General features: G+C 44.7%; 1 protein-coding gene across 5 annotated transcripts in view; it reads left to right on the top strand.

The window, feature by feature from the left end:
* SIPA1L2 (signal induced proliferation associated 1 like 2) overlaps positions 1–13,278 on the top strand; it is a 109,572-nt gene that overhangs the window by 56,891 nt on the left and 39,403 nt on the right. For all 5 annotated transcript variants that reach the window (XM_032609202.1, XM_032609205.1, XM_032609201.1 and 2 more), the window contains exon 9: positions 12,235–12,492. In XM_032609202.1, coding sequence (XP_032465093.1) covers positions 12,235–12,492 — 258 coding nt within the window. The remainder of the gene's footprint in view (positions 1–12,234; positions 12,493–13,278) is intronic.

Raw genomic sequence — 13,278 nt, 5'->3', positions numbered from 1 at the left:
GTCATTCCCTGAAGATGCAGATTTTTCTCCCGTTCAATCTGGAATAACCATCTTCTATATTTTTAACCTTAGCCAGGATTAGAACTAGCTGATCGCCTGGTAGTAAACACTCCAGAATTGGCCTGCCTGTCACCCACATTTCCAGAAGCCAGGAAGCTTTTAAGCCTAGCATGTATCATTTGAAATGCTTTCGGTTCAGCCTTCCAATTTTCTGAGAATTTGAATTTGTAAATTTGCAAACCCACATTTTTGTTAGTTTTGGATCCTGGTTCTGCCTGCGACTCTCTGAGCACCCGGATAAAAGTGCTCGCTGCTGTCCGGCAGCCTCGCATCACACACAGGAAATTATCCGTGCAGTGACAGCCGTTTGCTTTAGACTGTGATGTTGAGTATGAAACGTCATTTTTTGTTTTGTTTCGTTATTTTTAACATCTTTATTAGAGTATAATTGCTTTACAGTGTTGTGTTAGTTTCTGCTGTATAACAAAGTGCATCAGCTATACATATACATACATCCCCGTATCCCCTCCCTATTGCGTCTCCCTCCCACTCTCCGTATCCCACCCCTCTGGGTGGTCGCAAAGCACCGAGCTGATCTCCCCGTGTCATGCAGCTGCTTCCCACTAGCTATCTGTCTTACATTTGGTAGTGTATATATGTCTGTGCCACTCTCTCACTTCGTCTCAGCTTACCTTTCCCCCTCCCCGTGTCCTCAAGTCCATTCTCTACATCTGTGTCTTTATTCCTGTCCTGCCCCTAGGTTCATCAGAACCTTTTTTTTTTTTTTAGGTTCCATATATATGTGTTAGCATACGGTATTTGTTTTTCTCTTTCTGACTTACTTCACTCTGTATGACAGACTCTAGGTCCATCCGCCTCGCTACAAATAACTCCATTTCATTTCTTTTTATGACTGAGTAATATTCCTTGTATATATGTGCCACATTTTCTTTATCCATTCATCTGTCGATGGACACTTAGGTTGCTTCCATGTCCAGGCTATTGTAAATAGTGCTGCAATGAACAGTGTGGTACATGACTCTTTTTGGATTATGGTTTTCTGAGGCTATATGCCCAGTAGTGGGATTGCTGGGTTGTATGGTAGTTCTATTTTTAGTTTTTTAAGGAACCTCCATACTGTTCTCCATAGTGGCTGTATCAATTTACATTCCCACCAACAGTGCAAGAGGGTTCCCTTTTCTCCACACCCTCTCCAGCATTTATCGTTTGTAGGTGTTTTGATGATGGCGATGATGGCCGTTCTGACTGGTGTGAGGTGATACCTCAGTGCAGTTTTGATTTGCATTTCTCTAATGATTAGTGATGTTGAGCATCTTTTCACGTGTTTGTTGGGAGTCTGTATATCTTCTTTGGAGAAATGTCTATTTAGGTCTTCTGCCCATTTTTGGATTGGGTCGTTTGTTTTATTGATATTGAGCTGCTTGTATATTTTGGAGATTAATCCTTTGTCCGTTGCTTCGTTTGCAAATATTTTCTCCCATTCTGAGGGTTGTCTTTTCATCTTGTGTATGGTTTCCTTTGCTGTGCAAAAGCTTTTAAGTTTCATTAGGTCCCATTTTTTTATTTTTGTTTTTATTTCCATTTCTCTGGGAGGTGGGTCAAAAAGGATCTTGCTGTGATTTATGTCATACAGTGTTCTGCCTATGTTTTCCTCTCAGAGTTTTATAGTGTCTGGCCTTACATTTAGGTCTTCAATCCATTTTGAGTTTATTTTTGTGTATGGTGTTAGGAAGTGTTGTAATTTCATTCTTTTACATGTAGCTGTCCGGTTTTCCCAGCACCATTTATTGAAGAGGCTGTCTTTTCTCCATTGTATACTCTTGCCTCCTTTATCAAAGATGAGGTAACCATATGTGCAGGTTTATCTCTGGGTGTTCTATCCTGTTCCATTGATCTATAGTTCTGCTTTTGTGCCAGTACCATACTGTCTTGATTACTGTAGCTTTGTAGTATAGTCTGAAGTCCAGGAGCCTGATTCTTTCAGCTCCATCTTTCTTTCTCAAGATTGTTTTGGCTTTTCAGGGTCTTTTATGTGAAATGTCGTTTTACGTTTCCTCCCCACTCTAAGCAAGTTTAGCCTTCTGCATTATTAGATTTTTTTTTTTTTTTTTTTTGCAGTACACGGGCCTCTCACTGTTGTGGCCTCTCCCATTGCGGAGCACAGGCTCCAGACGCACAGGCTCAGTGGCCATGGCTCACGGGCCCAGCTGCTCCGCGGCATGTGGGATCTTCCCGGACCGGGGCACAAACCCACGTCCCCTGCATCGGCAGGCAGACTCTCAACCACTGCGCCACCAGGGAAGCCCTATTAGATTTTTTAAAGAAATTATAGAGGAGGGTGTAAAAGAAGAAATGAGCAGCACTTTGCTCATTTTGAAAATTAAAGTACAGACGTTTTTAAAAAAATTTTATTTTATATTGGAGTATAGTTGATTTACAATGTTGTATTACTTTCAGGTGTACAGCAAAGTGATTCAGTTATACATATATGTATATCCATTCTTTTTCATATTCTTTTCCCATGTAGGTTATTACAGACTATTGAGTAGAGTTCCCTGTGCTATACAGTGGGTCCTTGTTGATAAAGTCCAAACCTTTTAAATGAAATATCACTTAGTACCATGACTCCTGCAGCAAAATATACAAACAGCTTCCTCCAGGTTAAACTACGCATTTGATTTGTGGCGTGGAAAATGACCCCATCTTTCACAAATTGGGTCTTAGGCCTTGTCAGGGAGGCAGCCAAAAGAAAACATTCATTTAAATGGACGTGTGTGTGTAATTTTTCCTTTTAAGTTGTCTTTAATATAACAGCCATGAGGACTAGCAAAATGGCCAAGTTAATGAATTAGAAGATAATTTCAGTCTTCGTAAACATTGTGAATAAAAGAGTGAAAAATGCCTCAATTCGTTTTTTCCATGATCAGCTTTTTTTTGTCCTGCAGGACATCGGGGAAAGGTAATTCTCCTCAGAGCCCATCCGCTCCTGTCAGCGGTGGGAGAGGCCTGTCATTTAATAGACTCACTCCTAGCTGTCCACAGGTCAGAAGGTGTTTGCTTATGACTCAGAAGCTGCTGGATTAAATGAAGTCTTCAGCTGGGGAAGTATTTATGTGGAATCAAAAGGCACCCCGCATTTTGAAGTCCCATTCTCAAGCCTCAGAGTGATAATAACTCAGCTGTCCCTTGGCTTGAAAGGAAAGCAGAGCCATATTTTATTTTCCTTGTGGAGTCCCAGAGAACACCAAGCAGGGAAGGTTCCCTTTGGGAATGCTTATTAACTGATCTCGTGCTGGGAATGGATCCGGGAGAGGCTGCGTAGTGATTGGGAATGAGTGGCCAGAAGCAGTTAGGGAATAGCAGTCTTCAAATGGAAATGAGGTTTGAAAGGGAGCAAGGACATTTCCCAGGCAGACAGTCTCTATGGCAATGATGAAGAACAGTTTTCAAAACTCTTAATTAAGCATTCCTTGGTTTTGCAAGGCAGGGCATGGCCCCAGCCCCTAGCCTTCAAAGGTGACTGACATTTTATCAATGTCATTTTAAGGAAGACACATCAACTTAAAAGGCTGATACAAAGGAAATAACGACTCACCAGAGTTATGCACGAGTTGTTATACAATGTGAGTGATTTAGTAAATATGTCCAATAAAAACGGAAATGAAATTCTGTGCGTGGCGCATCTGTTTTGTGTGATTTTCCATACTTTGTTGACATACTGTCCAAGACGTATTTTTCTATATAATGCAAAACAGTGGAAATTATCTCATGTTGTCATGACTTTAATTTGTTGTTCTCTGATCATTCTATAAAATTTAAGCTGTATGTTCTTGTCTTCTGTTTGGCTGCCGGTTGCCGTGACCGTTCAACTCCCCGAAGTACACAGAGGGGGCGTGGAAATAGAAATGGGAAGGAAAGTTCAACTTTGTCAGATTAGCAGTTGATAGATAGACAGACAGGTAGGTAGACAGACAGATAGATAGATAGTGTGTTGTAATCTGGATTAAAGTGAGGTTTTAGAGGAGGGTTCCAATTTATGTGTATAGATAAGAAAAATCAGTTCCATCTGGTATTGGCTCATGGGCCCTCAAGTTGTGAATTTTAATGTGAACTGTGAAAAAAATATGGAACTTGAGGTTCCCAAAGTAACCTGAAGCACGGTCACAATTCTCAGTCCTCTGCCCAGTCCTCCAATGTAATGTTTGAATTATCTTATCCCTCCTAGAATATAAACATTGAGTTACAGAACGAACGTTAGGTAGGTTGCCTTACGGTTACTATGCATTCACTTCTTTCGTTCATTCCTTCACTCTGCAGTAGTTTGTGCTAGAAGCTGCTGGGCACCAGGACTGTTAAAAGTGGAAAGGACAGGGCTTCCCTGGTGGCGCAGTGGTTGAGAGTCCGCCTGCCGATGCAGGGGACACGGGTCCGTGCCCCGGTCTGGGAAGATCCCACATGCCGCAGAGCGGCTGGGCCCGTGAGCCATGGCCGCTGAGCCTGCGCATCCGGAGCTTGTGCTCCGCAACGGGAGAGACCACAACAGTGAGAGGCCCGCGTACCGAAAAAAAAAAAAAAATGGAAAGGACAGGCATAATCTTTACATCCGTGGGCTCCTTTTTGTCTGTGTGGCATTCTAAAGTATAGGACTTCCCATTTATAGTTTTGCTACTTAAAAATGGCTTTCTCAAACTAGAGCAAGAGCTTTTATCTGGAGAATAAGTATCTCAGTGCTGCAAACACTCTCGCACTCTCCCGTCAGTCATCTACACCTTAGTACCTCTGCTTTTTTGGCAGTTTGAGATGTTGTGATATTGACACAGTGACCAGGATGCCAAAGGGGACAGCAAAGCACGAGCTTTCTGTCGGTTAGGCAAGTAACTGTCTCCTGCTTGACTAGTGACACTGGCAGTGGTGATGGACAGCCAGTGAACATGCGCTCTCGTGGAAATATACTCACTAAAAGTCAGGCGTCACATAGCTGTTGAGTCCTCTGTTGACTGTGAAGTGTATAATGTAATAGAATGTTGTTCCTCAACAAACTTTCTAAGAGAAAAAAAAAAAAAAAGGAAGTGGTTGGCTTCACAAAGAACTGTTTGGCCCTGTTTTAAGTCGAATGCTGTGTTAGGTACTGGGGTGCAGAGGGTGAAGACACATTCCACCCCGTGTCTGGTGAGAAGGAAAGGCCTGGAGAAGCTGATGAATTATTCAATATCAGCCAGCCTCACTTCCCGACAGGCACCTTTTCAATTCAAAGACCTTTATTCAAAGGGCTTGGTCAAGTGGGTTTCTGGTCTAGATGTCTCTTGTACTATCTGTAGTCTAGGTGTCTTTTTTAATCTTAAATTAAGGAAATTGGTAGAAAAGTGAATTAATATTTCATTTAGTGCCTATTTCAGATATGACACTGCCCTTACCTTTACAGTAAGTTATCTCCCTATTGGAAACGTTTAATTTTTTTATGCAGCAGAAAGAGTTTGCGATTCGAGTGAATGAGCCCCAATTATCCCTGTCACCTTGTTGTATAATTTAGAAAGAGTCTTTTAGCTGTTAGCAGGCTATTAGCATAACAGACATTAAAATGATTAAAATATCGGTGATTACTTCAATCCCTAGGGCTATGAGGGCTCTTTGACAAAGTGCCTGATATAAAAGAAGCAGGTAGTTCCTTTGAGGGGATCTATCTGCCTTTGTTTCCAAAGACTCCTTCAGGTCCTAGTGGAAACTGACAGGATGTGGGCCTCATTAAGTGTTCTTTGATAGTTTCCTAAGGAGATGGGCATGTGTTTTGGAAAGAGTACCGAGCTAGGAGTCAGCTTCCTGGTTCCAGGGTGAAAGCTGTCTCACCTTTCCAAAGTCTCTGAGGCTTCTGAAAATTGGACACGTCCTTTGTACTGCCTCAGACATTTTTGTGAAATTGAAATGGTGTAGTGTAGGTGGAAACCTGTAAAGTGTCACACAAGAGAAGTGTGGGTTAGGAGTAACAGATAACATCGCAGTATGTTGGAAGACGTCACTAGATTGGTGGGTTCAGGTGACGGTTTGCTGTGACGCCACCAAACAAAGTGAAACCAACAGGCAATTTCAGAGTAAATGCAAGTTGTAATTACATGATTAAGCCGTGCTGTGGGTCCATGGTTTACCCACTCCACGTCCTGCTAATTTATTCAACTTTTTTGAACAAAAAGAATACGTCTTGTTCCTTTAAACTTTCCTCAGTTCTCTAGGTTTGGGGGATTTTTTTGTTATTGTTGTTGTTACTCTTTAAAAGTATTTATCCCTATTTATTATCCCTAGGACGTTTCCCCTTTCATCGTTTTTGAAAGTCACGGGTCCTGCTTTGATATAAGATGAAAGAAGAAAGTAACGGGGTAATGATGCATTCTTCTACAGATGGATGTACACGAAGGGAACTTCACAGCTCTAAACTTTTCTGTACTTCCGATTGTTACATTAAGTTAAACTTTACAATTCTATAATTCTATAAATATATACTATCTAGAAAGAACTTTCAGGAAAGCGTATGGGCCTTTTGCTGTTTTATATTGACTGTCTCTACAGAAGCAACAATTAATAGTATCCGTTTGAAACTAACTTCTTTCTTTGAAGCTGTTGCTTTGGGAGGCTTGCATACTTCGTATAATTTAATCTCGACACACCCTCTGCTGTCACCATTCCGCTTGCAGGAGGAGAAGCGTGGGTCCAAAGAGATTGTCCCATTTCTGAGCTACACATTGGGTTTTGAGCCCAGGGCATAGACTTCTCTCTTCAGTGGAGAACAGTTTGATTGCTGTAGAGAGTTCCTGCTGGAAGTGAACAGAGAACACTGCAGCTTGGCCGGGCTCAGACAGTGATGGTCCTGACGGCCAGGCTGCTGAGGTTGAATGGCTTTAAAGAGCCGAGTCCACAACCTGGCCAGCAGCGATTCTGCTTCAAGTGCCCACTTATTGGTGCTAAACGGAGGGTGCTTCTGGGAGACTGGAGGTGTCATTTGAAAGGAATGATGCCATCTTGGGGACCTTGCTGGTGTCTGTGAAGTTGTGCGTCTGTAGCCACAGTGCTGGGCAGTGAGCGTGGGTGCCTGTTAGCTGTGAATAGAGAGGACACCACCTTTGCGCTGGCCGTGCCCAGAAGCCAGGATGTGGGAGCTGCCACAGACTAGAAATCTACAGGTGGGAAACCCTGGACTTGGGAGCTTCCGGAAGCAGAGGAGAACACAGATGCGTGTGGATGTGAAGAAGTTACTGAGTGTCCCTCGTACAGGAATAAGCCATCCTGCGGAGTCCACGGTGCCAGGTTTAGAGGGACAATGGGATTGTTTGTCAGATTAAAGCAGTCAAACGTAAGATCCTCTGAGGGCTGCAACTCACGGAACCACTTGTTATTCTTACAGTTTTGTAGTGTCACATTTTTAACCGGCACGTTTTTTATGATGTTCTTGGTCTACAGAAAGTCTTCCCTTCCAGGATAGATGACTGAGAGAGATTATTAGCCTCAGAAAAGTTACTGGCTAGACAAACAGTGTTAAAAATTATGTTTATTGGGCTTCCCTGGTGGCGCAGTGGTTGAGAGTCCACCTGCCGATGCATGGGACACGGGTTCGTGCCCCGGTCCGGGAAGATCCCACATGCCGCGGAGCGGCTGGGCCCGTGAGCCATGGCCGCTGAGCCTGCGCGTCCGGAGCCTGTGCTCCGCAACGGGAGAGGCTGCAACAGTGAGAGGCCCGCGTACCGCAAAAAAAAAAAAAAAAAAAAAAAAAAAAAAAACGGTGCCAGAAGCTAGAAATGCCATTCACATCCATTGACTCGATTTGGTGTGCCGAAAGGAGATGGAGCACGTTTATCAGTGAGGTCTGGATTTCTGCACCAGTGCGGGAAAGCAAAAGACTTAAGTCTTTTCTTCAGAACACAAGATTAGCAGCTCACTTGTTCGGAGATGACTTCTTGTGCTGTCTTTTTTGCACTTGGTCAGTTTGGGTTTGAATTGGCCTTTACTTCCCAGAAATGTGTGCCGCGTTCCCTTCACGGCAGTGCCAGGTTGGATGCCCAGATGAGCTGAGATCTCGCCTGGTGTCCGGCCACCCCAGGGGGAGAGAGAAGTGTGCTCACGGGCAGGTGCAGTTCCTGGCACCTGCTGGAGCGTGAGCCCCTCTGCAGACTAATGTGTAATTCTTATTCTACACCTCTTCCCATTTCCCTAAAAATTGGTTGAATTTCCATATGTATCCTTCAGGGACTTCCTCATACTTCTGGAGCCGAGCTGAGTTTGACTAGGTTTGATGATATGTTATAATTAGTGATGTTTATTGGATGTCTTGGTCATAGAAGTAAACAAAGCAAAAATCTCTTTTGTAAGAGTAGTTACTGTAAAAGTGTCATAACAGAATTAATTTTGACTTTAAAATTAAGTCATTCTTTAAGCTGATTTTTATCAGGGCAAAAGAATGCCCGTGTTTAGTATTAAAAGATCATTTGCATATGACCTTGTGCGAGAGGTTGGAAATGAAATATTCAACCCTGACTCTCTTCTTCAGCCTAATGCATGGTGCGAGTTTTTGTCAGTGGTGGTCTCTCAAATATTACTCATGATTATGCATTTATATAACCTTTTTTTCATCCAAGATTGAAGCTAAATTACAGCATCTTACTGAAGACTACAATCTATGAGCGTGAATTAGACCCTGTACTACCCAGCCATCTGTCTTCTCTTTTCTCATTCTTTCTTTTAATTTTTTTTAATACATTTATTTGTTTTTTTTTATTTTTGGCTGCGTTGGGTCTTCGTTGCTATGTGGGGGCTACATTTTGTTGTGGTGTGTGGGCTTCTCATTGCGGTGGCTTCTCTTATTGCAGACCACGGGCTCTAGGCGCGCGGGCTTCAGTAGTTGTGGCGCACGGGCCCAGTTGCTCCGCAGCATGTGGGATCTTCCTGGACCAGGGCTCGAACCCGTGTCCCCTGCATTGGCAGGCGGATTCTTAACCACTGCGCCACCAGGGAAGCCCCTCATTCTTTCTTTTTAAACCAAACCCAATCAACTGGGAACCCAAGCAAACACTGGAAATGCAAGGTGCCCTTTAGTCCCTAGGATTCAAGGTCCACTTGCCTTTCATTCAAAACATAACTCCGGGACCTGTCACTTTGGTTGGTCTCTGTTAGAGATTCCTTGACTTGGACGATTCAGACAGCTTCAGCCTTTGAGACACCAAAGCCTGAGGCTCGCCTGAACATCCAGTGACTTGCTTACAGCATCAGTTCCGGGGGACTACAAGAGTCGGTTTTCTTGATGTTTTGATGTATACTAATATCCCACCTTTATGATTTCTGATTACGTCATTGGCCATATGCACGAGTCAGTAGTCCCAGGGGATGTGGTATCTAGTTAAATAGAAAAGCACTTGGAAACAATATGTCCGTGAGCAAAAAATTGTAGCGTCTTGGCATTTTATTTAAAAAAATGCAATCCAATGTAAATCTCGACTTAATTAAATTTGACCAGTAACTTAGCACATTCAGTAAATCAAGAGTAATTTAAACTTGCTTGGATAAAGAGAGGTGAATTTTGCTTTGGGGGGAGGAGGGTAAAATAAAAGATAATAAAAGTCAAGTTTACTGGTAAAGAGATAATCCTTGCCCCATTCTGTGTAACAGGCATACGTATCTCCTTAGGATGCTTTATTCGGTTCATTTCTTCTATTCTCAAAGGGTGGCACCACCATCCATTTGGTTTCCCAAGCCAAAAAGCAGAGCATTGTTTTTGGTTTCTATCCCTCTCTCCGTCCCAAGCTCCAAGTACTGTTGATTTGACAGGTGAGAACCTTTCACACATCATTGCTGTTGAGAAGAACGGGCCGTTCAGTGACCCAGGCCTTTGTGTGGGCTCTGCACTAGACACTTAGGGTCTCTGCTTTAACCCAGGACTCTGAATTCCACAGTAATACGTCTTGATACGGACCTTTTTTCCATTCATTCTACTAGAGACCGTCAAATCTGGTTTTACCTATCTTTTAGTTCTGGAAATTTTCTTGTATTGTTTCTTTTTTTTTTTTTTTTTGCGGTACGCGGGCCTCTCACTGTCGTGGCCTCTCCCGTTGCGGAGCACAGGCTCCGGACGCGCAGGCTCAGCGGCCACGGCTCACGGGCCCAGCCGCTCCGCGGCATGTGGGATCCTCCCAGACCGGGGCACGAACCCATGTCCCCTGCATCGGCAGGCGGACTCTCAACCACTGCGCCACCAGGGAAGCCCTCTTGTATTATTTCTTAATCATTTCTTCCCACCTTTTCCCCTCTCTTCTCTTTCTCTGTTAGGTAGATGTTAGACTTCTGAGATTGACCTTGCATTTTCTTGCATTTGCTCTCCTGTAACGTTTTGGGCGAGTTCCTCAGTTTACCTTCCACCTGTCTTACTGGATTTTTTATTTTGAATTTTAGCCATCCACTTTTTAAATTTCAAAAGTTCCTTCTCTTTCTCTGAGGGTGGTGAGCCTCATGGCAGGGTGATCAGGTGGTGTACACCTGCTTGTCTTTACTCTGGAGAAAGATCCCTATTATTTGAGGCGTGACCCTGAAGCTGGGTTTGGAGGAAGGAGCAACTCGGGGTCTCATTTCCAGTGAAGCTTTTACTTCACCTTTTGTTTTCAGCTGTGCTCTTCTGGGTACCTCGTGACCTTGAGTCCCTCCTTTCAGGTTGGGTTCCCGAGACCGTTGCTCCTGCCCTCGAGAGGCAGGGGTGGGTATTGCCAGGCGGGGCCCAGTGCCGCCTGGACCCCAGCGTCACACTTTTCTCTGCTCGCTCCTTCCCTTCCCCTTCCGCTCTCTGTGGCACCTCTGTTCCTGCACCTGTTCAAGTGTGCAAGGTGATGGTCATGCTTCTCTTTGTCTTTCCCTCTGCACACCCTTGGGTTTGCCTTTCTCTGCTCCACCACTGACGTTCTCCCATTTGCCTTGCATCTTTTTTTTTTTTTAATTCATGAAATTTATTAAAATCTATTTAACACACCATAGCATTTACCCATTTTTAGAATATTTTCAGAGTTGTGCAACCATCACCCCATTCTAATTTTAGAAAATCCTAATCATCTGAAAAAGAAACCTTGTTCTGATTTAGAGACACTCTCTATTCCCATCCCCAGTCCTAGATGACAGCTTATCTACTGTCCTTCTCTATAGATTTTCCAGTCTCGATATTGCCTTCCATCTTTATATACTGTGTTTTGGTGTCTCCAAGTTTTGTTGATGGTTCCACTTTGGTTTTGGTTTTTGTTCTCTTTGTTCTTTTGTAATGATTCTGAAAAGTTTTACTCCACCATCTTGAGGATGAAAGTCTCCTGTTTAAAGAGCAATACCTTATCACCTTAATAGATTTCTTAGAGTGAATATGAGAAAGTTTTTCCCCTGGCTCCGGAACGTCTAGGTAGAGGCATGGCTTCATTCATGTGGTAACTTGGGATGATTTACCCTGACACTCCAATCTGAGACTCACCGAGGCTTCCTGTGTCCTGGCCAAACAGCACCAGTTGGCTTTGCAGGTCACTTTGGTCAAGTCAGTAGCACTACGTGCACGGTGTAACTTGAGGGATGTCTGAGATCACATTTTTCAGGCTAAAGGGTCTTACATCCCTGATTGATCATTTGAGCCCACAGGAGATGACCTTGTGAGGACCCGTGGGAGTGACCGTGTAACTAAGACCACACGTGACTTTGGCAGGATGGACACTCAGGCTTTCCCTTGACTGTGACAGCTTTTTGCGAAGTTTGTTTTTCACTTTTCTCAGACTTGGTATAACATGTGACTCTGATCCCCGATGATACAACTGTACTTTCAGCTATCTGTTTAGATTATGTATGAGGCGTTTTTCATCGATTGAAGTTTATCTATCCCCTATGTTCAGTGCAGATGATTGAGTGTGTGCAAAGTGGTTAAAGATACACGGCGGTCTGTCCACGAAGTTTGCAGGCTACCTGGAGAGACAGAGCCTATGAATGAAACACCTGACAGGTGTATCTGTCGGTTAATCAGAGCCACGGGCGCGAGACTGCCTCCTCCTGACCCGTGCTGGGGCGGTGAACAGACAAGGTCACCGTCGCCAGGGCTGCTCCTGAGGGTGATGGCTCTGCATCACTGTCTGTGCGCCCCGAGAAGCACATGTGCGGTTGCGAGGGACGGTGCTGAGGGCTCGGCGCTGAGCACCCCCCGACCATCTCTTCTTGGCTTCACAGAGGGTGTTCGGAGCTCTGCCGGATCCCCATGGTGGAGTACAAGCTCGACAGCGAGGGCACCCCCTGTGAGTACAAGACCCCCTTCCGGAGGAACACCACATGGCACCGAGTGCCCACGCCCGCCCTGCAGCCCCTGCCCAGGGCCTCCCCGGTGCCCGGCACGCCTGACAGGCTGCAGTGCCAGCCGCTGCTCCCACAGACCCAGGCCGCCATCCCACGCAGCACCTCCTTTGACCGGAAGCTGCCCGACGGCACCAGGTAAGGCTGCTACCGTTTCCTCAAGGGCGGCCCTTGTGAAGCTCTTGCAGCTAGAACTTCAGAGGGTCAGGGGGACTTTTATGTGGCTTAATCATTTCTGAGTTAGCTTGTTCTGACCAAGTGGGCAGGCAGGGTGGCCAGGCGGGCCCCAGATGCTGGGGTGCTTGGGTTCCTGGCCCAGCAATGATGCTGATGGCGTGCAGGTCCTCCCCACGGACGCTGCCCCCCAGGGCCACGGCCATCCCTCTCCACTGCGATCCTCCTATCAACCCGCTCTCCACACCGTCTCGGGAAAGATATCCGAGAAACCATTTTGCAGGAGCGTCTAGATAAATATGAACGGTTTGAGTATAAAGAAAGCCGCAGAATCAGCGATGAAATCCCATTGCCCTCGTGGGTGTAGTACTTTCAGAGGTCCTAGGATCGTTAGCATCTCTGTTTTTCTCTCTCATTTTAAGCAAAGGGAGTTGAGCTTAAAATTAAGTTTTTCCCTGAGAGAATGCACTTGTTTAGAAGTTAAATCCAACAGCATTAGAAGCTGGTGAGAATTTTCGGGGGTTGCATAATTCGCAAAGGTAGTTTTAAGTGAACAACGTAGTAAATTTGTCTTGTTGTGGTTGTTGATTTCCTACTCCTTTTGTTTTAACTTTCGCATAACTTATGGGCCATGGAGACACCGTGAGTTTCCTCCAAATGTCTTGTCAGGCTCTCGTCTAATAGAACGTATGCTGTAAGCAGACGCTGGGCCGGGCTGTTTGCTTGACGGGTCATCACCTTGGCCTGTTA

Source organism: Phocoena sinus, chromosome 16 (genome assembly GCF_008692025.1).
Source record: "Phocoena sinus isolate mPhoSin1 chromosome 16, mPhoSin1.pri, whole genome shotgun sequence".
Lineage (NCBI taxonomy): Eukaryota > Metazoa > Chordata > Mammalia > Artiodactyla > Phocoenidae > Phocoena > Phocoena sinus.
Note: the sequence above shows the minus strand (reverse complement) of the source record. Positions and strands in the feature narration are given on the sequence as shown.